The 27,655-nt window shown below is 34.9% G+C and overlaps 1 protein-coding gene across 6 annotated transcripts in view; it reads left to right on the forward strand.

The window, feature by feature from the left end:
• LOC131162085 (protein RETARDED ROOT GROWTH-LIKE-like) overlaps positions 1–7,494 on the forward strand; it is a 31,190-nt gene extending 23,696 nt beyond the window's left edge. For all 6 annotated transcript variants that reach the window (XM_058118222.1, XM_058118226.1, XM_058118221.1 and 3 more), the window contains 4 exons: positions 2,658–2,806; positions 2,908–3,059; positions 6,977–7,091; positions 7,213–7,494. In XM_058118222.1, coding sequence (XP_057974205.1) covers positions 2,658–2,806; positions 2,908–3,059; positions 6,977–7,091; positions 7,213–7,353 — 557 coding nt within the window. In that variant the 3' untranslated portion in view covers positions 7,354–7,494. The remainder of the gene's footprint in view (positions 1–2,657; positions 2,807–2,907; positions 3,060–6,976; positions 7,092–7,212) is intronic.
• Positions 7,495–27,655: the final 20,161 nt, after the last annotated feature.

Genomic DNA, 27,655 nt, shown 5'->3' on the forward strand with positions numbered 1-27,655 from the left:
GGGGTAGGGGTGGGCCTAAATAACTTGGAATGAGGTAGTGAGAATGGATTTAAAAAATCTTAAACTAGCAGAGGAAAATGCTCTTAATCGGGTGAATTGGTGAAAAATAATTCATGTAGCCGCCCCACCTAGTGGGACTTAAGGCTTGTTGTTGTTGGTTGTGAATTTGTCCATAAGGTGAAACTGCAATTTACTTTTAGTTGACTAGTTAAGCTAGCGTGCTAAACTAGTGCTGCACAGCCCCTCACAAGGTGTGATGTGTTTGGCCCGTGACATTAGCGTGTCTGTCTTTGATGATGGCAGTGTCGTCATAGGATTTGTTTGGCAAAGCTATGTTGGAAGGACATGAGCATGGCTGTAATTTTATTTTTTTGCAATTTACGTTTGTGATGTCATAGCAATGAAAGTGCTCAAACTCTGCTTTGTCAAAGAAGTTACAGGAAGAATTGCAGCACTTGAATCCTATGAATTTTTAGCCTGGTACTGTTCTAGTTTTGGAAGAAAGTTCTGCAGCAAGGGAATAATGTGGGGGAGGGGTGACTCTCTGATACCAAATGATGTTGAGGAGCGTGGGGATTTATTGTTAGGAGAGAAATAAAGAGAAAAGAGGACAAGGGGTTGGGAAGAAGAGGTAGAAGAGAGGGTGAAGAAGGAGATACAAGGGAAACACATGTTCAACTTCTTCAATTCAAATTCGCAAACCAACTCTTACATGGCTTTCACACCCCTTATTAATTGGAAATCTTAAATGACGGAGAACTACAAATAAACCCCGCATATGAATGAGCCTAACTACAAATTGAACTACACACACTTGGTAACTGCAAATTAACTTAACAGTTTGGGTTTATAACCCAATTGACCCTATTTGAAATTGGTCTCCAATTTGGGTGAAAAAAAATGATGGGTCCAATTACCCATTACTTATCCTACGTCAACTTATTATATTCTTGTGGGAAGTTGGAGAAGATTAGGAGAGAATTTCCTATGGTCAGATACTGGGGAGAATAAGAGGGACCATTTAGTTAGTTGGGATGTTGTTAAGAGGACTAAGTAGGGTTGGGGCTTGGTAATGTGGTTTCTAAGAACATATCCTTAATAGGAAAATGGTTATGGAAATTTCCTTTAGAATCTAATTTCCTTTGGCATGGCACTAGGTAATAAAGAGTAGATACGGAAGACATAGGAATGGGGGGATTCTAGAGGGAGTGGTTATGCCTCTCATGTGAGTCCTTGGACGTTTGTTTCCCATATTGCTGGCCTTTTCTTTTCTTTCACACATTTCAAAGCAGGCATTGGGAATAAAATATACTTCTGGGAGGATATTTGGGTTGGTGAGTCTTCATGGAGCTGTTGGTGCCATGCTTATTTAGACTTTCCTCTATGCATAATGCACCAATTTTTAGCTTTCTTTTATTTTTTTTTGGGGGGAGGGGGTGGATTGGGATTTCCATTTTTTAGGATTATCAATGAAACTATGAAAGGGAGGTTGATGAGTGTTGTTTATTGGGTGTACTGGATTCTTTCTTGCCTAATTCGCAGGGGGATAGGGCATGCCTTGGGGTCTTTCTCTTCAAAGTTTTTCTTTTTCAACCTCACAAAGTCCACAAATCCTAGCCCTTTCCTCTTACCTAAAGCTGTTTGGAAAGCAAAGGTTATTTTAAAATCCAGGCTTTCATTTGGACTTTAATTCTCAACAAGATCAATACGAATGATATGCCACAGTCTACACGGAGGCCTTGCAAAGCCCTTAGTCCAGATATTTGCTAGCTGTGCTATGATTCTAATGAGACTATTAGCCATATGATCATTCATTGTAAGGTAGCAAGGTACATGTGGAGCAACTATTTTTTGTACTTTGGTGAGAATTGGGCAGCTCTGGATACCATTCAGGATTTTTTTAAGGTGAAGTTTTGGGGTTTCAGGGAGAAGGAGAGAAGAAGGATATTTTGGGATTGCAGTTTTTACAATTTTTTGGTCTCTATGGCTCGAAAGGAATGCTAGAGTTTTGAAAGATCAGAAGGCTTCTTAAAGATTGCTTTAGGAGAAATTTATTTTTCTTGCTTCTTTTTGGGGACATTCTTTTTGGAGTTTTTGGGGGTCTTTTGCTAACTGAAATTCAAAGGGAGAGAGCTTTAATGTAATTTTTTTAGCTTTCCATTTTTTATTTTTTATTTTTTATTTTTGCATTTTTTTTTTCTTGGAGGATTTCTGATCTTCATTCCTTTGTAATTATGACATTATGTCTTCTTTTTAATAGATTTGTTTTATTATCAAAAGAAGCCTTATTAACTTCTTGTTGGAATATTATTGAGCACACTATGCTTTTCTAACATTGCCAAACACTAGTTTTTACTTTTAGTACTTATATAGCTAACAATACTTACAGATTATAGTACTTATTAATTAGTTGTCCTAGATGAAGCCTAACACTATCGATTTTTGACTAAGTGTTGAATGTGGATGATCAGTTGTTGATATTGATGATTCACTATTAGATTGCGTGTCTTATTTGCTTATTAAATTTCAGTTGTTTTTCATTATTTGATTGAAGACAGCTGGACCATTCCCTTACAAATGGAAATTGCGTAAATGTTGGAACTTATTATTGAAGTTTGATTTTTACTGGAACTTGTTTCTGCTTTATGGAACTGTAGAGTATGAAGTGAGAGAGAAGCCAACTTTAAACACGTGGATGCAAGGTGGATTGGATTATATAATGTTGCAATACTTGAACATTGATGGCATTCGAACCATTGGTAGTGTTCTTGGCCAAAGTATTGCTCTAGATTACTATGTACGGCAGGTATGCAACAAATAAGTTACTAGTTAATCGATTGCAAAAATTTCTGGTTGAAAAAAGAATATGCTCACTGTTTTTTACTTTTGATACATATTATTGTTTAGGTTGATGGAATGGTTGCAGAATTTACTGACATAAATCGTGGGATGGAGAAAACTGGAACGTTTACCATGGAAAGGAAAAAATTATTTCAGTTGGTGGGAAAAGCAAATTCTAATCTTGCCGATGTGATTCTTAAGTTGGGACTGTTTGAGAGGTAATAGTTTCAGAATCATTATAGATGGGAAAACTGTTTTTGCATTGGCAATTTGACTGAACTGCTCGGGAAATCATATATTAGTTTATATTTTTCCCATCGTTCATGGCCATTTAGTATTATTGAAACATTACGTTTGTCTTGCTTGTTCTTGTTTGTTGTTAATAGCTTTGAAATTGTGGAGTTTCTAGGAGGAATGGAGGGAAATAATATGAGAAAATGAAGTTTGGTAACAGGTGTTTAATACTGGATTTAGAAAAAGACTATTGTTTGAAGGGTTAACGTGATGGAAAACGAAGCTTGTTTTTGAAAAGTTTTCCGAGGGAAAAAAATGCAGAAATCATGTCCATGTCCTATGTTACTAAATTTAAAATTGGGGAACTATGTTTTCCAAATATTCAAATTTGTATTGATGCTGGAAAACAACTTTGGGATGTGTTGCATATTTTTCCTTTATAATTGAATTAACACTTACCTGTATTCTCCATTTGGAAAACACTAGAGTATAATTAAATAAGGCAGAATAACACATTTCACTGTGACGTTACACCTAAGCGGCTAAGCCCCAATTTCATCTCCCCTCTTTTTTTTGATGGGTATAGAATTCATTAAAGGGCACCATGGGGTGCTACCCAAGTACAAACAAATGCAAAGAAGAAATCACCTGTTATACAATGTGTTAAAAAAGTAGAGAATTGTCTAAGAGTCTATTATGTACAAGGCATTATATAAACCAGTTAATGAAGTAATCTGTCTTTGATTATTGTGAGCAACATAGCTGATCCTTCAAAAGCTCTTCTATACCTTCCCCTCTACGCTATGGTTTAGAGCTGGAACCCTGCCTGTCCTACCTGGTTCCAGTCACTAGACCCATCTGGTCAGCCTCTCAACTTGCGAACTGGTGCAGTTTTGGCTCCCTGCTTAAAAATGAAAAATTACGCTAGTCATGCTGAAGCTTGAATTCAAAGTTAGGACCTCAGGGAGAATACGTCAGTTGCTTTCTGCTGAACCACATTCAGTTTTTGATTCATTTACAGGTTAAACAGTGTATATAAATAACAAGAAATACACACAAAGACATAGACAGCATGTGCAGCCTTCAGTTATATTTCTTTGACTAATAATAGTGTAAGTAATAAATAATAGATTTTAGGTATATTTTAGAAAGTTAAGAATAGTACAAATTTTATTTAGATTGTTCCTGATTGTTTTTGGCTTAATTGCTATTGCAATAAGTGATTTTAATCAACATTTTTGTAATATTTATACGGGGATCAGTGTAATATCAGACTGACCGACCCACTGGCTTGATGAGATTGGTTGGCATACAGGTTTTAAAACCATGCTCCACACAATCCCAAAATTGGTCAGGGGAATCAGCTTCAAGGCTTTTCCTCTTCCCTTGCTTAAGTGAATGCCTCTACAGGCCCAGATTTCATTTTCCACTGCTTTAACAGCTACCTCTGCTGCTTGACCATAGAAGTGAGGATCCCAGAAGTTTCTAGTCCGGAGGAAGATATGTTCAATGAATTCAGCATCTTCCTAAAAAAAAGTCTGTAATAGTAAGAATCTTCACAAGAGTTACCTCCCACTCGAGGAAAAAAAAAAAAAAAAAACAGCTTTTGTGGTGGCTACTAATTTCCTAAAAAGTTTCTAGGGGAAATTGCTTCTGGTTGCTATAGGAGAAACAAATTTCTAGAATTAGCTGACTGTAAAGATGCCGACCTTGTCAAAGATCCACTTTGGTCCATTGAGGAATGTCACGAGCCAAGCTTAGTCACGGCATTATGCTTGCTTGTGACCCCTTGTCTTGTGTACATGGGATGGGTAACAGTCATGTATAGCAAAGTAGGTTTTATCTTGGGTAGGATAATGCCTTAGTGTAAAATGGGAGAATGACTTGTTTGTTAGTTTAATGTTTCCCAGTGTCAGGGCTGGAATAGCGTTCTTTAGGGGAGGGTGAGCATTTATTAATTATTGTAAAACTCGCTAACAATTTTAAATATGTTTAGCCTACTTGACTCCCTCATTAATACACATTGCCTATGGAAGTGTGAATAGTGAATTGCGGTGCTTTACATTCTACGACATAACTTGTGTTTACAAGCGTACTTTTTTATTGCTTCATGCTGCTCGCACAAAAAAAACCCAATCGGTGTCATGGGAATAACTTTACTGCAAACTATGATCTCTTTCTCTTTGCTTGATTTCATTTTTCATAGTTTTTGTTGCGACATTTGCCATTAGAATTTCTTTGCCACATGATGCTTTAAAGAAAAAAAAGGATTTTCTTGTTAGTTGATTTTGACGATAATAGAGTGACCAAAAATATAATTGAAAACAAGCCTATTTTAACTTATTATAAATTTTAATTTTATGCAAGTAGTAAAAAACCATGATTTGATCATGTTTGCCAATTTTCCGAACTAGAAAAGTAGTTTTCACTCGCAACAAACGAACATGTCTTCTAATAGAAAAATGAAAACTGAAAATGGAGATATAAATTGGAATAGGGATTGGATAACTATGTTCTGTAACTAAATAGGAAGTCAGCAATTAGATCCCCAATTGTGCATTTCCTAACTTCTATACATCCTTTGCTTGCATTGAGGAACATAGGTTTCAAGTCCTTGATTTGGGATTCTGTGGATTTGGACAAAACAAAATTCAAAATTGTATTGGGCTTTGTTGAAATTTTAGACGATCCAAACCCGATGCTCATTCTCCATGCGTTGAAATTCAGCATTATGATATCCAAAAAATCTCTTATCTCTGTGATTTTGAACAAAATAATTGTACATGCTGATTGCTAATTGTTTCTAAGTTTTTAATATTGTTTCAATGACTTTGATTACATATTATTATTTAATAGTTACAACTGCCATTTCTGCTGTTATTGTTGATAGTGGTGCCGATTTCAGCTGGGCACTTAATTATGGGAATTTTTTTTTCCTTAGCACTGGTTTTACTTTCAGTTAAGACTGATTAGTCATCCCACTTTAAAAATGATTAAACAGAAACAAAATTTGGATTAAGTGGGTCTTTCTGGAACTTTGAGTTATATGTTCAAGATTTGGGTTGGATTCCTTCTCAAACTTATTTGATTTCCTTTTCAAGACAAATTTAAATCTTCAAATGGAACCAGTGAAGGCAATGGTGAAATTGTATTGTGAAGCGTTTTTCTGGACAGGAGAGATGGGGGCAGAGTAACTTTGGAAAACTATGTGGAGATCAGCCATTCCTAGCAGAAGTTAGTTTCTGGTCTGGGAAGCAGCATGGGGAAGGGAATTACTAAGTAGCACCTGGTAATCTTTGGAAACGTGGGTAGACTTGGTTAATATATGCTGTCTGGGCTAGGAAGACCACAAATCGGTTCAGCATATTATTTTGAATTGTAAGTGGACTAAATTTTTTGTGAAAAGTGTCTTTTAGTCATGGGGGGTTGACACTGGATGATTTCAGAATAGAAGAGTCTGCACTGGGTGATTTCAGAGTAGCAATAGCTTTGGGCCTAGTCATGTGTGAAGGCTTGTATATGTAGAAAGCTACTTTTTCTCACTATATTTTGGGTTGTGTGGAGGGACAGAAATATGAGGGCATTTGAGGGTATTGAGTTTGTTCATCAAAATTACAAATAGGTAGCTTAAAACTTTCTTCTTTGGTTTAGTGGGGATTGAAGAACAGATTTTATTTTATTGTTTTTTTTTTTACCTGTAAATGAGCTGAGGTACTTGGTACCTCCTGGTGCCTATTGATGTTTTCTCTCTTTTCCTCTAAAAAATAAGGGAAAGAAGAGCGATGATCAATCCCTACATCTGTTATTGCTTGTGTTCTTTTGATGAGCCTATTTTTCTAATACAAGTTCACTTTATAAGCTGGTGTTTAAATCAAAAAGTTTTTTGGCATTGATTTTCCAGATCAGACATTGCCTGGAAGGACGCAAAGTATGCCCAAATATGGGAGTATCTGCGTGATGAGTTTGAGCTAACTCAGAGATTCGCAAGTCTTGATTTTAAGTTGAAGTTTGTTGAGGTAATGCCTTTAATTTTTTACGGTGTCTTCTGATTCAATTTTTTTTTTTCCAGCAGCAAGAATAATTGCGTTAAAATTTTGAACTGATGTGTACATGCGACTTCTTGCTTTTTCGATGCAGCACAACATCCGTTTTCTACAAGAAATTATGCAGAATAGGAAATCAGATTTCCTGGAATGGCTCATTATTGTGTTGATTGGTGCAGAAATTCTCATCTCTGTTTATGATATTGCTCACAAGTCAGCAATTACCTCATTGTAACATTACTCTCTGATTAGTTTGTACTGCTAGGTTGGAACCAATCACTCTCGGGCATATTTTTTTTGATCTGTACATATCTATAGGAATTTTGTCATCATATAAGTTATACCATTATAACAGCATCTTTGAAAGCCCGCTAAATCCTTGATGTTTTATTTCTTGTCATGGTCCGGGGGATGTGAATGGCTTGGTACATTCTTTTGGGTTTAATATATGAAGTGTGCTCCCTGCTCAATGCGAAAGGAGTTCATTTCTGTTGAAACCTCCTACTATCATTGCATTTGGAAGCTTGCAATTTGGATTTTAACAAGACTTATGATAGTGTTTGGGAAAATGAATTTTAAGTTCAGAATTTGAATCTACCTGGATTTTGTATTACATTTTATATTCAAACTCTCAATCATGGGTTAAGAGGGTATTTGAGTTGAATTGAAAAATCAATGTAATTAACATAACACTTGAATGTAATCAGACTCAATTGAACCATTGTCGCTTCTAGTAACATAGCACTCGAATGGTGCTGGGGCTTGTGCTCAAGATGTTCGACAAAGTTCCACAAAGAAGCTGGGTAATTAGTTCTTCATGAAAGGGAACAAAAAGGTTTTGTGGGTTAATTTGTTCACCAAGAACAGACACCAACAGAACTTTGGTGCAATCCCTGCATTTGTTTCGGATGGTTCAGGTGCTTGGGTTGAAGCTGAAGGTTTTGTGCATCCTGCTGGACAATGAAAGAACTGCTTGGTTGGTCACTTTGTAGTTAAGTATCCAGGCAAAGCAGCTCTTGATTTTATTATTGGAAAATGGAATGTTAAGGCTGAAATTTTCCATCATGGGAGTGGATGGATTGTTTTCAAACTGAGGAGGAATTGATTCATGTGTTGCAAGGAGGCCCCTATCATGCATATGTCCGGCCTCTAGTGCTTAAAAGGATTCTGGATTTGTTTCAATTTGAATAGGAGAATATGAGTGTTTGTCCAATTTGGATCCAGCTTAAAAATATGACCCTTGAATTCTGGACTCCGATTGCATTGGGAAAGATATGCTGCACGTTGGGAAGGCCCATGTGCACTGATATACTCACGACTCATATGGAGAGATTATCATTTGCAAGAGTCCTTGTTGAGATTGATGTAGCCAAGGAGATTAAAAGCATTGTTAAGATCAAGCTTCCTAACGAGCAGGTAATTTCACAAGAGGTTACCTATGAGAAGGTGCCTAGTTTCTGCAAAAAATTGTATGATTCATTGCCATATTGTTGAAAACTGTAATGCCAATGACCAAGGTCAGAGCAGAGAGGAGCAGTTGTCTGTGAGCAGTGCAGATAGGTTGGGCTCCACAGTAAAAGACAATCAGCAAGTCAGTGCTGTTTTGGGCATTCCTGCTGAAGCAGCTAGGCTGTTTGCTAGACACCAACAATGAGACACAGATTAGAGATCAGGGGCGGAGAGCTGATCAGGAGTGCAGTATGGACAACCCAGCTGTAGCAAAATCCAATGGTGGAGGATCGGGCTACTCAACTGAAGCTGTTAAGGTACCTGCAAAGGTCATCAATGCCGGGTCTATAGATGCTGATATGACCAAGGAAGTTGTTATTGATAAGGGCAAATCAGTTGTCAAGGACATGAAGATAGATGGGTTTAAACCTGTCGAGAGTAAGGAAAAATGCAAGGGACCTTGGCCTCCTTAAGAGGGATGTTCAGTAACCATTGACTGTTTCCACCTTTCTGTCGATGGTTTGTGGCAGATTGATTAACAGGTATGAGCTTCAGTTCCGTAGACGGGTCCCATCTTTCCGTCGATGGTTTGTGGCTGACTGTCTTGTTGATGTTTAGAGTTTTATCTGGGCATGCCCAGTTGTGATTGTTCTTGCTACCAGGTTGTCTCCTTGGTTTGAAGATGTTTGTTTTGATTGGCCTTTGAGCCCCTGGGTATGCCTAGGTTTGATTGTATTTGAGTTTCTATTATTGGATGGGAGCTTTTGCTTCCTTTTCTCGGGTATGGCCTGTACATATCCATTTTCATCAATATAATTTACATTTACGAATAAAATATATATATATATATATATAGCTTGTTATCCACATTGTATTTTAATGATCTTGCATGACACTAGTCTCTGAGAAAAAATTACAAGAATGGGAAGAAATTTTAGTATCAATGAAGGTAATTTACCCTTGGTTTAGTCTTTGGAAATAAAATTTTTTTGAGCTTAAATATGAATGTGTGGAGTTGGAAGAAATGTAATATAAAATTTTATTTTATATATATATATTTTCAATTTTGCACATAGATAGTATTGTCAAACAAATGCAATGAAAATTTCCATTAATTAGAAAGGATTTAATTCAAATGAGTAGAACTAAAGATCCGTTTGGGTCATAGCATCAAGACTATTTAAATTAAATATTTGACCCTAATTTTCATTTCCATGTTTGGATTGGACAAATGAGAGTTGAAATCACATTTCCGCTAGATTGGTGATTCTTGCACTCAATGAGAGGGTAATTCTTCCTCTTATAGGCATGTCTTTCAATTTTATTCTTAATTCATACCTTTAAAGACAATTATACCCTTCATTAAATAATTATGAACTAAAGAATGCCAAACATTGAAAAAGGAATGAAAATGTGATTCCTGCAAATATTATGAGTTACAAACCAAATACAATAATCACATTCTAAGAGGGATTAAATTCCTATCTTGATTTTTCTTGCTTGAATTTCATTTTATAAACTAAATGAGCTAAAAGCTTAAGCATGAAAAAGACAATAATCCTGTCATTTCCTTGCAAATGATATAAAATGATGCTAGTTGCTAAATCCATGTTCTGTCGATCATACAATAATAATCATCAACAATAATTTCTTTTGCTCTCTTATCCTTGCGTTAGAAGGGTTCCACACAACTATTCTGATTATACAATTATTGTTACACCCCAGAAAATGATATGCTTGAGAGTGAAAAAAAGTTATTATAAATTAATTAATTAATTAAGTATTATTAAATTGAATTTGTTAAATAAATAATATGTATATATATATATATAATGATTATATTTATAAGATTATATAATATAATAATGATATATGTTATAGGAAGTAAACTTCCTCCTCAGGAAATTACAGCTCTCTCCTCATGTTCTCCTACTCTCTCTCCTCAAATTTTTTCCCGATTCTCGACCGATTAAAGAAAGAAAAATATCATTGGATTCCATTCTCGCCCACCAACATTTTAACCAGAGTGGATTCGTGATTAGGGCGTTGTAGGCACCACTCCTGGGATAAGGTAAACTCTCTCTCTCTCTCTTCTTAATTTCTCTCAAATTTTCAGCTAAATTAACGATCGAACACCACCACAAGGTCCTAGGTTCAATCATTGTCATTTTAATCGGAGCATATTTTTGATTTGGGGATCTTAGGCACCACTCCAAGGTTAAGGTAAGGAGTACAAATTAGGTAAGTTATTTTAGAAATTAAACCGGTTAAATTATAATATGTGATTATTAATTTGGAGTATTTGATTATATCATATTTTTGGGAATGTTTTGGGATTAAGTTAAATTGTAGAAAATTGATTAAATGGAATTTTTGGGGAATATTTTGGAATTAGATTAAACTACGGGGATTTGATCATATTGGTGTTTTCAATATGTTAGAAATTAAATTTCAATATGGGAAGTGGATAAAACCTGCATTTTTGGAATTTAACCGGTTAATGGGAGCGTGTGAGCTTAGGAATATTGAATTAATTGTAATTCTGAGGTTGAACTGATTAAACTGAAAAAAACATAATTTCAGGATTTTGAACTTCGAATGCCACGAGCGTGGAATTAGGGATTTTAGTGGGTTTCTCAGTAAGTCGGGTAAGGGGAATAAAATTATACCATGTTTTTTATTAAATTTGAATTGGTTATTTTCGAATATAGGAATCGTATAATTATAGTATGATTTTCTGAACAGGTTAGGCAATGGAAAATAATGATTTTTTTTTATTATAAACCATATTTTGGAAAAACCATATGACATGAGAATAACCTTTCATAATTAATTGGTTGTAATACTGTTTGGTTGTGAATACCATTCGGTTGTAAATACAGTCCGCTTGTGAATATTGTCTTCTTGGTAATACAGTCTGTTTGTGAATACTGTCTAGTTGTGAATATTGTCTGGTTGTGAACATAAATGGGCATGTGAGATTTGTTTGTGAAATCTTTGTGTGAAGTACACAGTAGCCCTATATGGGCCACGTACTGTGAAGTATGCAATAGCCGTGTGTGGGCCACGTATTGTGAAGTTCGCAGTAGCCCTGTGTGGGCCACGTAGTAAGAAGTAAGGTGTGATGTAGAGATGTGCATTTCATTTATGAAAGTGCATGCGTGAAGGTGAATTGAATGTAAGATAACTGTAATGTGATGTGGTAGACATGTATGTAGATTTTTTTGGTATGATTGGTGTAGGTCGTGAGTGAATATTGGTAGGTGAATTTAAATGCATAAATAATTAGGACGAAGTAAAACTCTCCGCCCGAGGGCTTACAGAGTAAGGTGAGTGTCCTGATAAGTATCAGTTGTGGCCGTACCTGAATTTAATTGGGTAAGGTTATAAATGGTATCAGACCAAAGGGACTTTACATGTATAGGCGTGTAATCTCCCCAATCCTCATGAGCTTCGCTAAAAAATAATGTTTGCATAAGAGTGAGTATGGTCTTCTTGTGTTTGTCAGTTGCTGTCGATTAATAAATGATTGTATTTTATATTTACTAAAAACTTTTCTGCCACACACTATTTTAGTTTATTCCATTTTTTACTGAGAAGTGTCTCATCCCAGTGAATTATTATATTTTTTTCAAGTCCTTCAGGTGATCAAACTTAGAGCTCTAAGGCAAGGTTTAGCATTTTTGGTAAATTTTGGGTGGTTGTAAGAACAGTCATATGTAATGTTTATGTTTTAAATGTTGGTGATGTAATATAGAGTTAATGGATATACCTTTTTGGGATGTATAGATATTACTCTGGTATTTTATTTGAGGTAGTTATTTATTATTTTTTGCTGCGTGAATGGTATTAGAGACGTATGAATGGTCTAATAACACCCCGGGCCCCACCTGGCAGGTTTGGGGCGTTACAATTATTATCATTTAGTATAGCAAGTCAAGGGAGCTTTATATATATATAGATATATATGATACATGCTAAAAAAAGCAACAAATATAATGACTACCTTTAATCTTCCTCTCTTTCTTGCTCAAATTTTTAAAGAAACATTAGCATCAAAAGAATCCTCACAAATTGGCTTGACATACATAGACAAATACCAACTTGACTCAAATGGTTAAGCTATCTTATTCATGTATACAAGTTACTCATTCTTTACTCAACTGTCTGATGTAGGACAAATCTCGCTACTAAATTTCCAACAAGAAACAAATGATAGGTTGTTGTACTACAAAATGTGCATTTCAAACCCTATATATTGATGCAATCCTAAGAGGTGAGATTGGTTGTTGATGTGGTGGGAGCAGGTAGGCAAATGTGCACAATTTTGAAAAGTGGGTTTCTTTGTGGTGGAAGGATAGTTGAAGTAGGGATATATGAAGAAAATAATGAATTGTCTTTTCTTCTTCTTTGAGTTGTCTTTTTTTTTTGGCCATTAGGTCTTGATATTGGGTTGCTTTATTTATTTAGAATCTAGTTTCTCAAACCATTAAATGATATATACCTCAAATTCCTTGCTTTTTGACATCCCCATGCTACTCTTATTGCTATAAAAGCTAAGATCCCCATTATGAATCAATTTGAAGAAGAGCTTAATGCTACCTAAGAATCCACTTGCAAAGATATGTCAAGATTTCAACATCTTGTAAAAGGTTTTATTGATGAGGGTTTTCATGGATGAAGAAGCTTAGTAGCTTTGATGAGTCATGATCTTGACATGGAGGATCACTCACTGTCATCACTTAAAATGAACCTATGTTCTTTTCCTTTTCCATGACTTAACAAAGCTTTTGCAAATTTATGCCTTGTCACCATAAGATCTAGAGCATTAACAAGAAAGCATATATATAATTTTGGAAAACTAAATTCTCTATTTAATCTTGGTCAAGAACCTTCATAGAGTATATATCTTAGTTGGATCGGGTCTAAACTATGTCTGTGGGTTGGTGGAAGTTCATTAGAATTTACGACCCACTTAGAGTCAAATCCAAGACCTGAATTCAATGCGGGGTTAAGTGGTTTGTGTCATAAAGGAGACAATTCTTTAAAAATTTATTTATTTATTTTATGTGATTGAAGCTTTCATGAATAATCATAAATTAATGCATTATCACTTTATATATAGTGTCGACATGTGTGGACCGAGATTTGATGCCTCAACAGGGATGACTATCAAAAAATGCAATAAATATCTTTTATCTTACACTTTATAGGTTCACAGAGTTGCCACTAACTTTTTTTGTCCGAGTGTGGTTAAGTTCACCCAATTACTACTGATTAATTGGTCTCTAACCAATCCATGCAAGAAACTAATAGTTTATGGTCTATGTTTCAGAGTCACATTTAGGAGTTCAGTTATATGAGAGGAAAGTATTAGCTCCCCCTATACTCATTCTTTCGAATGGTACCATAATATGTGTAGAATGTTCAATTATTAATCAAGACTGGTTTTGACTATTTAGTAAATTAGGTTATCTTTTCTTTAAAAATTGTTCCACCTCACAACCATCAGATAGCCTGTAGGAGTTATGAAACTTCCTTCACCTCAAGAACCATACGAAAAATAATAACATGTATTTCAAGGATCCATCATCATATACATTAATTACAGTTTATGCTTTGGTCAAGGTGATTCCATCACACGAATTATGTAACATATTATATCATGGTCAATCTCAAAATTGGTACCAATTGTACAATCACATCTCTTCTTGAATATACATACAAACGCGTTCAAGTTTAACGTAACACAATATGATTTCAAGGTTAAGGAAGAGTGTTTAGCAAACTTTATTTATCATGTCTTTAAATATTATTCCACCTTATAACCATTGGGTAACCCGTCAAAATTGTAAGGTTTCCCTCGCCTCAAGCACCACATGAAGAATAATAACATGTACTTCGAGGATATATTATCTGATTCATTAATTAATGTTTATGATTTTTAGATTTTCAAACATTCAAACCATTTCCAAGTTCAGATAATGATTCAAATATCACATCATAGCAAAACAACACCACATATCATTGAGATCATATACAAAATTCAAATTGACATGAATTTCTATGGAAAAAAGAAGAAGAAAAACCTCATAAAAGTGTCCTTCAACTGCATTTGGACATAACTCAACCATTCCAACATTCACAAATAGATAAATACATGCAAAACAAGGTATCGAGTGCCAACAAGCGTCATGTTTGACCCTCATACTAAAATTAGGATGCAAACAAGTTCTTAACACTTTGAAAACCTTAAAAACAAAATAAAATCCTATCTAAAAATTTTTGGTATTTTTCAAGAGTTTTTTTACAATTTGTATGACTTTAGATCAATTTGTAAAGGCTAAAATTGTAAGAAAATACAAGAAAACATATTAATTTTTTTTTTAGAAAAATATATCTTATAAAAATCCTAAATATTGAAAATAATTCCCCTAAAATTACCAAGCAACAAGCTACGTGAAAACCTAAAAGAAATTATTTTTATTGAATTAGGAACAACCAAATTAAGGAAAAATAAAAATAAATACTAAAGAAATAAAATAAATTAAGAAAATGGTTTTTAAATAAAACAGAATTTTTTCTCGTTGCCTCTTTTTTTTTATATTTTTTTGTAATTAAAAGCCATTTTTATTGATTTTTTAACTTAAAATAATATTGTTAAATGAATAAATAAATAATAAAAAAACAGGATAAATTGGTTGACCAATCTTTATGAACTAGTTGATTGATCGAGTGAAGCAGTTGCGTGGCACGCGTGCGGCACATGAGAGATGGGGGCTAGCGGGAGAACTATTATGGTTGTCTTCTCCGGTGAATCGCAAGTGAAGATGTTAGAACCCTAAAATTTAAAATCTTTATTTTTTTCCTATTCTAACATCCAAAATTGGCGTCATCACCACCATTTGACTTCTCTTAACCTTTCTTAAATCACTCAAAAAATGCCCTATAATTAGCTTGATCAACCATCACAAGCGATCATGGCTATAACTGGATTTTAGGCTTTCCAAAGCCCCTCTAGCCTATACATATATTAATCCATTTGGATCATAAGGTCCTTGTTTTACCCATTCTCTATCATTTGGACACTCCATGCACATAAAAGTAGGACCTATGAAGACTCTCTCCTCCCCTATCTTTTTCTAGCCAACCAAGGCCTTTGACTACATCTCTCCTCCCTCCTTCTTTCTCTAAATCTTCCAATTATTCCTTCTTTTGTCCAACCATGACCATGGATTTAGGCCACAAAAAGCCCACCTTTCAATCATAGCATGACCAAAACCCTAGTTTCAAAGTTAGCTTACTTTCACCATGTGTTATCCATTGTACTAATCTTTAGCGTGCAAATAAGGTATTTCTCTCTCTCTCTCTCTCTCTCTCTCTCTCTCTCTCTCTCTCTCTCTCTCTCTCTCTCTCTCTCTCTCTCTCTCTCTCTCTCTCTCCAACTCAAGCTTGAACATACTTGCCTCCTTGCTCTCTAGACTTTGCCCTCTCTTCTTAAGAGCATAACTTCCCTTTTATAAGGAAAAAGGGAGTTGGCATGCCCTAACTTCCAAATTCCAAAAATGCTCGTCTTTTAAAAAAAATGTTCTTCTTGTCCTTTTGCAAAGTGTTTGGGTAACATCCAAACCTTATCCTCCATTAAATTCTAATTAAAAACTAGGATTGCACCTAACTTTAACTTATTATTACTCCAAAACACTAAATTGAGGCTTCGAAGTACCTCAGTCATATGATTTACACATTGTAACACCAACGGGGGAGTAATGTTCTATTGACTACTCTAGAATTAAACTTACCCCTAATTTCTCATTAAACTCCAAACTTAACCAAATTTTCATTAAATTGACCCTGGACAAAATAGGGTGTCAACACATAGCATTGGAGTACTAGTAAAAATATAAATATATATAAAAAAAAAAGTCAATTTTCACTACATTCATTTTGAAAAAATATGTACTTAACAATTGCACTTGACAAGTTTTCATGTTTAAGAATCACCACATAATAAACTTATTTGAAATGCTGTTGAAAATTTTTCTCTTAATATAAGTGAGTAAACCATCATTTATTTAAGAATTTAGGATTTGAAATGAAAAAAAAAAAATAACCATAACGACCCAAGATTACTACCATTTTAAAAAAAAATAATAGTTCCAAGTCTCTAATACCATGGTAGCAATGATAAATAAGTCATTCTAGACCCAGAGTGGGGCACTAGGGACACTTTTGTCTATATTCACATTCTATCTATGCAGCAGAAACACAAACAGCAACACCGGAATATAATACCAGAATTCAGTGCTATCATATATATATATATATATATATATATATATATATATATAATTTCGTTTTCCAAAGTACTATTTGTTGACTTTACTGTAATCCCAAGAGGGGGGTGAATTGGATTTTTAAAGTTTCTCTCTCCTAGGTCAAATATCCAGTAGTAGTATTTCACAAACCTAGGGTCAATCTAGAGCATATATAAAATAAGCTAATAAATACGTCTGAATTAAATTTCCACAAGAAAATCAACCAAGCATGCCTAGTATGGTAAAGAAAGTAAAGTAGAGATAACACCAGATATGTTATCGAGGTTCGACAAATGTGCCTACGTCCCCACCTCGGCTCGTAAGCCTAAGGATTCCACTACGGCTCACTTAACGGGTGGAGCGGCACCGGGTACAACCAGGTCAAATTACTATAGCTGACCTCAACCTTTACATACAATCCTTCCGGACTAAATTATCACCCCTTCAGGCCATGCCTAGAATACAACAACTAATCAATACAACTTTCGTGTACAAAAATACGTGCTTCTCCAATAAGCAGATTTGTACCAGTATAACCAATGCACTTCACAATGACAAGATCTATAAGCTCAGTGAAGACAATATTACAGCTCTCATGATATTGTCAATGTGACAATCAAAGTGTGAGAGAGTGTTATGATAATATCTTTGAAACAATATATATAAATATATCAACCACAAATTGGGTTTCAAAGATTTCAAAGGTATAATCGAATATCTCAAAAATATTTTCAGAAAATCAAGCATGAGAGATATTTAGAACACAAGCTTGTCAAAAAATATTTTTTCCAAATAAAATACAAGACAAACTCAAGAGTCTTGCAATAAAAATGCAATGACTCACAAACTAATAAAAGTTTCCCCACAAGATAAATTTGTGGATTAAATCAATGGGGAAAACTTTTGGGCTTAATTCTCTTTAAAAAAATCAATAAACAATCACAAATAAGAGAGTATAAGCTTGCATTAGAAATGTAGGTAATCTCAAGGTACTCGCACTCAATATTATTTTGCAATGAAATGAGTAAAAGGTGAGGTATATAGGCTTGAATAGGAATGTGTAGCTCAAATAATTTCAGAGAAAAGATTTCTTAATCAAGGTGCTAATCAATCCTTAATCTTTGCAAATGAGGGTATATATATAGACTCTATAAAAAAAAAAAATGACTGTTGGGACATAGGAGGAATTATTAAATTTTTTTAATAAGCTTTTAATCCAATTTACCCTTAATTAACCTCAGTTACCGCAGTTAAAAATTATGACAACCCGAGAGTTTCGGTCAACTATATTTTAAGTTTGGTCGACCCAATTTCCAAGTTCAGTAGATCGAGACACTTTTGAACTACAGATATAGTTGACTGTATTAAGGCAATTTTGAAAGCGTTTGAGGTTCGATCGACTATATTTTAGGTTTGGTCTGTTATTTATATGGTTCCTTCGACTCAATCATAAATGAACTAAAGGTTCGGTCGGCTAAACAATTGGGTGTCAAACACGAGCCAGTTTGGTTGACTGTGGAAGATATGTTCAAAACCGTTTGGTCAGTTGAACCTTGGTCAAACTATTGACCCTTAAGTGGTTCGGTCAACTGAGCTGAATATAACCAGCTATGTTCGGTCGACCGATTGACCTTCAATTATTTATTTAGGTCCTAATTTTGAGTGTAGTTTACCCTATTTGCATAGTTATGATTTATAAGATAAAGGGGATTTGTGCAAGTGATGTGAACAAGGACCTAGGGTCGACCTAAGGTCTTTGAGCTTATAGTTCCTACCATGCATGTCATGCATTAATTATTACAGACCTTTGATTATTATTACAGACTCGAATGATTAAAAATATAAAATACAAATGTAAACAATTTGTCTTCATTTTTCCTTGAGCCTCTCCATACACCACCAAGTGATATGATCCTTTTCCATTTCATACGTAGAGAGATCCTGCACACAAACTCAGGGCAAATATAAGATACACAGATATTTGTCATTATTAAAATGGGATATGACCTATAAGGTCAACATTCTCCCCCTTTTTGATGATGACAAATACTTCATGCAAAAGTGGGTATTGCCATGAAAGGCTCCTCCTGAGAATATGCACAAAGGAATTTTAAAGCTCAAACATATAAGGAAGGGAAGACATGCAATCAAATTGTTTACCCCAGTTTTGCCTACTTCTCCCCCTTTTGGCATCAGCAAAAGGGCCAAGGTAGAAAAGATAAGATCTTATAGGCAAGCAATGAATAATGGTCATTCAAATACAATATATGGTTTTGGGAAAAAGAATTTTTAGAAATTTCGACAACATGCCATTTGAAAGTGGAGCATTTCCCAAAAAAAAAATAGTTGTATATCAAGGACCTGATTGATTTCAAGTTTACAATAATCCACTACAATCAACTCAAACAGTCTAGTATGGATCAAAACAATTAATATAAGTATATCTGTCAACATCCAAGAGATAGAATAATCATGTAATGCAAAATTAATAACATAGATAATCTCACAAAGTATGAAATATAACAATGATAGACTTAAATTTTCAGAGTCGTAGGTTTCTAAGTTAAATAGTTCCCCCTAAGTTTGTGCACTCTATTATATTTCTAGGTGGCATCTCTACTATGCCTTAGACATAACTCACGTCTAATATGTATAAATCTATCCTCTTGAAGAGGTTTTGTGAGAATGTTAGCCCACTGTTCATTAGTGCACACGAACTCAAGTGCCACATCCCTCTTTTGCACATGATCACGAATAAAATGATGTCTAATTTCAATGTGTTTGGTTCATGAATGTGAGATGAGATTCTTTGAAATATTGAATGTACTAGTGTTATCACATTTGATTGAAACCATGTTATAGTGCAACCCAAATTTCATAAGTTGTTACTTCATATAAAGCGTTTGAGCACAACAACTTCCAGTTGCAATATATTCAACTTCGGCTGTGGATAAGGCAACAGAGTTCTATTTCTTGGACAACCAAGAAACCAAAGATTGTCCTAAGTAATGACAAGTGTCGCTAATGCTCTTACGATCTACTTTACTATCGGAAAAGTCAACATCCTTGTAACTAACAATCTCAAATGAGGCATGCTTAGGGTACCACAAACCTAACTCAATAGTCCCAACAAGGTACCTATTTATCCTCTTAATTGCTAATAAGTGAGACTCCTTAAGTGCAGCCTGAAATCTAGCACACATACAAATACTAAACATAATGTCAGGCTTGCAAATAGTAAGATACAAGAGACTACCCATCATGCCATGATAAATTTTGATATCAACAAGGATGCCTTGCTCATCTTTGTCAAGTTTAGTGGAAGAGCTCATCGAAGTTCCTAGAATTTTACCATCTTTCATATTAAATTTCTTGAGTAAGTCCCTAACATATATTAATTGACATATGAAAGTCCCATGTTTGGCTTGTTTAATCTGGAGTCCAAGGAAGAAACTTAGTTCACCCATCATGCTTATTTCAAATTCGTTTTGCATGCATTTGGCAAACTCATTACATAGTTCATCATTTGTAGCTCCAAAGATAATATCATCAACATATATTTGGACAAGGAGCATATGATCATTTTTAGATTTAATGAAAAATGTAGTATCAATTTTGCCTATGGTGAATCCATTTTCTAGAAGAAAGCCACTAAACCTCTTATACCAAGCTCTAGGAACTTGTTTCAATCCATACAGGGCTTTAGACAACCTATACACATGATTATGATATTTATGATTTTCAAATCTTGGTGGTTGTTCCTCATTTATATAACCATTCAAAAAGGTACTTTTAACATCCATTTGATGCAGTTTAAAGCTCTTAAAAGCAGTATATGCAAGTAACATGCGAATGGCTTCCATCTTAGCCACGGGAGCATATGTTTCCTCAAAGTCTATTCCTTCCTCCTAATTATACCCCTGGGTTACTAGTCTAGCTTTGTTTATAGTCACTACACTATTTTCATCCTTTTTGTTTCTATAAACCCATTTGGTTCCAATAATAGTGTGATCGTCGGGCCTAGGAACTAGGGTCCAAACTTTACTTCTTTCAAATTGATTTAACTCTTCCTGCATAGACATTACCCATGATTCATCCTCTTTGACTTCCTTAATATTTTTGGGCTCTTCTTGAGATAAGAATTCAAAATAACTAACTAAGTTTCTTAAGGAAGACCGTGTGGCAACACCACGAGAGGGTTCACCTATGATTTGATCTAAGGGATGCTTCCTAATAAATTTCTAGTCTCTAGGAAGTTCCTGAACCTCATTTTCAACTTTATTATCTTCAATAGATTAATCATTAATCTCTAAATCTTTATTACAATATTTTCAATGGAGAGCTTATCTAATCCTTTTCTAATTTCAATACCATCTTCATCATCTCTTTTTGAAAAATGATTAGATTCATCAAAGACAACATGAATGTATTCAATAACAGTTAATGTTCTTTTATTAAATACTCTGTAAGTCTTACTGTCAAGTGAATAACTTAAAAAGATTCCTTCATCATATTTTGAGTCAAACTTTCCTAGGTGCTCATTATCCCTAAGTACAAAGTATTTACAACCAAAGACATGAAAATAAGATATGTTTGGTCTATGGCTATTCCATAATTCATAGGGAGTCTTATTAAGAGAGGGCCTAATTAATACTCTGTTCATTACATGACAAGCAGTGTTCACTGCTTCGGCCCAGAAATATTTGGGTAATTTATGTTCATTAAGTACTGTCCTACCCATTTCTTGTAAGGACCTATTCTTTCTTTCTATAACACCATTTTGCTATGGGGTCTTAGGTGTAGAGAAATTATGAGATATTCCCTCTAGGTCACAATAGTTCTCAATGCCATTATTTTTGAATTCAGATCCCCTATCACTTCTGATATGCGTAATTTTATGTCCCTTTTCATTTTGAATTCTTCTACAAAGTCTAGTAAATTGTTCACATGATTCATCTTTATGTGAAAGAAATAGTACCCATGTGAACCTAGAAAAATCATCTACAATTACAAATACATACAATTTTCCTCCTAGACTTTGAACTTGATTAGGACCAAACAAGTCTAAGTGTAGCATTTCAAGTGGTCTAGTGGTGGATATGAATTTCTTTTTCTTAAAACTTGACCTCGTTTGCTTACCCATTTGACATGCATTACAAATTTTATTTTTCAAAAAAGGTGTTTTTGGTAAGCCTTTAACTAAGTCCTTTTTCACAAGTTTTGAAAAAAGATCCATACTAGCTTGCTTGGCATGCCCTAGACGTCTATGCCACGACTAGCTTGCTTCATTTATAGTAGAAAAACATGTTACATGTTGTGAAGCTAAGTTATCAAAACTAGTGGTGTACACATTTTCATGACGATCAGCAATAAATAGAACTTTGTTATTAGATTTATTCTCAACAATGCATTTTTCATTTTCAAAGGATACTTTATAACCTTTATTACACAATTGACTAATACTTAGCAGATTATGTTATAAGCCATCAATGAGTAAGACATTATCAATAACGAGGGAAGGTTCCTTACCAACCTTACCTACTCCAATGATTCTGCCCTTTGCATTATTCATGAATGTCATGAACCCTCCTTCCTTGGTAGTAATGGACGCGAACTTGGCCTTGTCACCAGTCATATAACATGAGCACCCGCTATCCATATGCCACTTGTCCTTGGATGAGGACGACCTTAAGCATACCTGCAAAAATATTTAAGTAACTAATGCTGGTCCCCAAATTTTATTGGGTCCAAAGGGGTTAGTGCTTGGTTCACCTTTGAATCTCCACACTTTCTTGATTTTCACATGTTTATTTCTAAAGGGACAGTCAAATTGAATATGACCTATCTGTTTGCATTTATGACATATTATTTGTTTGACTAATTCTTTAGGTGGAATGTAGGATTCTGATTTAAGAGTAAAGTATCCCATATAAAGATCAATTCGCCTAACATTCCCAATTCCATTAAATCTGAGACCTTCTTTACTAAGTGAATTTCTTTAGGCCACAAGAAGTTTTTCAAAATTGTTTTGACCCTCTGTAAATTTGTATATAATTTTGGAGCTATCCTCCAATTTTCTTTCAAGTTCCGCCATTTTCAAATTCTTTTCTTCTTGCCAAGTAGAGTGAACAGATTTTCCCATTTCAAAAAGCTTTGACCAATTTTCACATTTCTTTTTCAAAATATCATTTTCCTTGGTCATCTTGTTTAGCAATTTTGACACACGAATGCATTCATACTGCAATTCTTTATATGTTGGCATGGTATCAGAATCACAATCATCATCATCAGAATAATAAGAGAATAAGGAGCAGGATGATAATACCTTATCATCGTGTGCCATCAAGCACAGGTTAGCAACCTCAAAGTCACTACCGTCAGTGTCTGAATCACTACTATTTTTTTGTCCCACGATGTGCCGGCTTTCATTGCTTTCTTCTTTTTCTTTGATTCCTTTTTCAGCAATGAGTAGTCTGGTTTGATATGCCCGACTTTGTTGCAGTTGTAGCATGTGGGAGCATTTGATTTTTCTTTTCTTTTGCTTAGTTCTCCCTTTTCAAATACTGAATCTCTGAACCTTCCATATGGCCTGCTATTCTTTCTGAAGAACCTATTGAATTTTCTAGTAAGCATAGCGATGTCATCTCCTGATTCTGGTTCACTACAATAACTAGACATGTTAGTTGATGTTTTCAAAGAAGTCACCTTCTTTATTTTATTTTGCTCATTTACTCTCTCATTAATGGCCAACTCGTATGTGATGAGTGACCCTATTAGTTCATTTAGGGACATTGCTTTTATGTCTCTACCCTCAGCTATAATAGTAGCCTTTGCTTCCCAAATAGGAGGCAATCCCCTAAGAATTTTCCTAATCATCTCATATATGGGATAAGTCTTGCCTAATGCATGTAGTGAGTTAATGATATGAGTGAAACGAGCGTACATGCTCTGAATAGATTCACTAGTGTTCATCCTAAATGCTTTATATGCACTATTCAACATATCAATTCTACTATCCTTGACATCTCAAGTGCCTTCATTAGTAACCTCTAACTTATCCCGAATTTCCTTGGTAGTAGAGCATGCCATAACTCGTTAAATTCATTCACATCAAGTCCACAGTATAAAATATTCATTGCAGTTTCATTTATACTTACAACTTTCATATCATCATTAGTGTATTCTTCCTCAGTCTTAGGCATTCTAACCTCCTCTTCAGTTTTCATGGGAACAAAATTTCCTTTAGAGACAACTCTCCACACCTTCCAATCAATAGTTTGAAGGTAAATACGCATCCTTTGTTTCCAGAAGGTGTAATTCACACCGTTGAAAACAAGAGGACATGTGGATGAGGGTCCCTTAGGAAAAAGGGTTACAATATATGAGCCATTTTGATCTTTTTGTAGAAAAATCGTTTAAGTCTAAACAACTAGGCTCTGATACTAATTGTTGACTTTACTGTAATCCTAAGAGAGGGGTGAATTGGATTTTTAAAGTTTTTCTCTCCTAGGTCAAATAGCCAGCAACAATATTTCACAAACCTAGGGTCAATATAAAGCATATATAAAATAAACTAATAAATACAACTGAATTAAATTTCCACAAGAAAATCAACCAAACATGCACGGTATAGTAAAGCAAGTAAAGTAGAGATAACACTAGATATGTTATCGAGATTCGGCAAATGTGCCTACGTTCCTGCCTCAGCTCGCAAGCCTAACAATTCCACTACGACTCACTTAATGCGTGGAGCGGCACCGGGTACAACCAGGTCAAATTACTAGGACTGACCTCAACCTTTACATACAATCCTTCCGGGTTAGATTATCTCTCCTTCAGGCCACGCCTAGAATACAACAACTAATCAATACAACTTTCGTGTACAAAAATACATGCTATTAATTTAATCTGTAACTGAAATAGCAATTTAATTTAAATATGTAGTACAACTCACACCTACGCCATTTAAAATACACATTTTCTATTTGAACATACTTCTAGTTGTATTTCATAGTTTCCGTTTCTGTAATTTCTACGTGTATATATATATATATATATATATATATATATATATATATATATATATATCTGTGAAAACTTCCTTAGATGGATAGTTGTAATCATGAATTGATCCCGCATGATCGAGTTGTGCACCCCGTGGGCCGGATGTAACCATGGCTGGCCTACCAGGTTAAGTCAAACTATAACTAGTCTGTAGTACGATTGGCCTGCTCAACCTTGTCCGGACTGCCAAGGAACTCCTCTACTCTCCTCTGAGGCACAATCGGCTGTCATTCCACACTCTATCTGAGATGTGTGGTTGCACTATCTATACTGTTTTAACTACAGTACCGTGCTTTGTGTTCTGTTATGATCCATCAGGGTTCTAATACTATATAATACTAATTCTGTATATTACTGTTTTACCATGATTCCGTATAAATTGTAATACCATGATTCTATAATAACTGTATGACCATGATTCTATATAAACTGTATATCATGGTTCTGTAATAACTGTAATATCATGGTTCTGTGTAACTATAATATCATGGTTATGAAAACTATGATATCATGGTTCTGTGTAACTATAACATCATGGTTCTGTAAAAGCTGTATAGAATTCTGAATTAAAACTCTATACTAAAACTAGTATTTCTCATGCCACACAATTTGGGGTAATACTCAGTATACAATAATCAGTATAAGAAAATTGTAGTTTATTACTGTATGGGAAAATCATATGTTTTGCTATATGAAAATAATATATCATCTATAAGGTTTTTCTGAAACCCAAATTTCTGAATTTTCCTAAATGTACATAACATATGAAAAGCCATAAATTTCCATACCCATAATTTCATATCCTATAATATTCAGAAAATCATATACTATGCTTTAGCTAGTAAAATTTCTGAAACTAATTGGCATAATTTATTCCCTTTACCCGTTTACTGAGAGGGTGCCTGCTAAAACTGCTAACCCACGCTCACGACGTTCAGAGCTCAAAACCTTTAAATCATATTTCCCTCAGTTCAATCAATTCAACCCTAGAATTATAATCATATTCACATTTCCCTAGGTCTACACACTCCAAAACTAGTTAAATTGAAAAATAACTAAAAATTCATCTCCCTTACGTCAACCTTGGAGTGGTGCATGGAATGCCTAAATAAAAAATCTACTCCGATTAACTCGAAGAGGGTCATTCCTAGGACCGCATAGTGGTGTCTGATCGTCGAATTAGGCTAAATTCAGAAAGAAATTAGAGAGAGAAGGGGGAGAGTACACGTAACGGCGAGAAAAGAGAGAGAGAGAGAGAGAGAGAGAGAGAGAGAGAGAGATGATTTAATCTTTTTTAACAAAATGAGCTGCAGATTTCCTTTTGTTGAGCACTGCCAGACAAAACCGTCGACGATTTTCCTGAAATTTGGATTTTAACAAAAACTTTTCACCATTTTACCCTTAACCGTGCCGCAATAATTACAAAACCATCGTCGATTTTTTGCTCCCCCACCAAACTGTCGATGGTTTGCTCTACACCAAACCAAATTCCTTCTTTTCTATGTTTTTTTCTTATTATTTCTATCTTCCGGGTCTCTACATTCTCTCCTCCTTATAAAAATTTCGTTCTCAAAATTTGCTATCTCTTTCCTATATCAATGTCTGAGAAAAAACTTATTGTAATTTTATTAATTACCCTCACTTATGGCGGAGGAATATCATGGTTGAAAAGGAGGGTCCTGAGAGATTACAATCAGTCACTTAAATAAAAATTCTCGCAAAACCATTTATATCCTAAAACCAAAATACATTTCTATCATTAACTATCTTACACTTTATAAAGCAAAAGCCAAAAATCATTATTTACCTTTACCTGTCCAATTATGGGTCCCACCAAACAAGTGCGGATATCTCTTATGCATCTTTTCCTCCAATTCCCACAAAACCTCTTTAACTGCGTGATTGCACCAGAGTACTTTTACCAACAGGATCCTCTTTGTGCGCAATTCTTGTTCCTTTTGATCCAAAATTTGCACTGGCACTTCTTCATATGCTAGAGTATCCTTAAGCTCTAGTGCCTCATAACTAATCACACGGGAGGGATTTGAGACATATTTCCTCAACATAGATACATGGAATACGTCATAGATTCTGGATAGAACCGATGGCAATGCTAACCTATAGGCAATTGGACCTACTCTTTCCAATATCTCAAATGGTCCAATAAACTTAGGGCTTAGTTTACCCTTTTTCCCAAGTCTTAAAATCCCTTTCATCAGTACAAATTTCAAAAACACATGGTCCCTTGCATTAAACTTCAACTCTCGCTAGCGAGTATTTGCCTAACTTTTCTACCGACTCTGAGCTGCCCTGATTCTGTCTCTGATAAGTTTGACTTTATCATAAGTCTGCTGGACTAACTTTGGTCTCAAAATCTGTCTTGCACTATTTCATCCCAGTATAATGGAGATCAACACCTCCTACCATATAATGCCTCATATGGTGTCATCCCAATGTTGGCCTGGTAGCTGTTATTATATGCAAATTCAACTAATGACAAAAACTTTATCCAACTACCTCTGAAGCCCAGCACACAAGCTCACAACATATCCTCTAACATCTATATAGTCCTTTATGTTTGTCCATTGGTTTTAGAATGAAATGTTGTGCTGAACATCAACTGAGAACCCATGGCTCCTTGCAAACTCCTTCAGAAATGAGATGTGAATCGTAAGTCTTAGTCCAAAACTATGGACACTGGCACGCCAT

The sequence above is a fragment of the Malania oleifera genome, chromosome 8 (genome assembly GCF_029873635.1).
Source record: "Malania oleifera isolate guangnan ecotype guangnan chromosome 8, ASM2987363v1, whole genome shotgun sequence".
NCBI lineage: Eukaryota > Viridiplantae > Streptophyta > Magnoliopsida > Santalales > Ximeniaceae > Malania > Malania oleifera.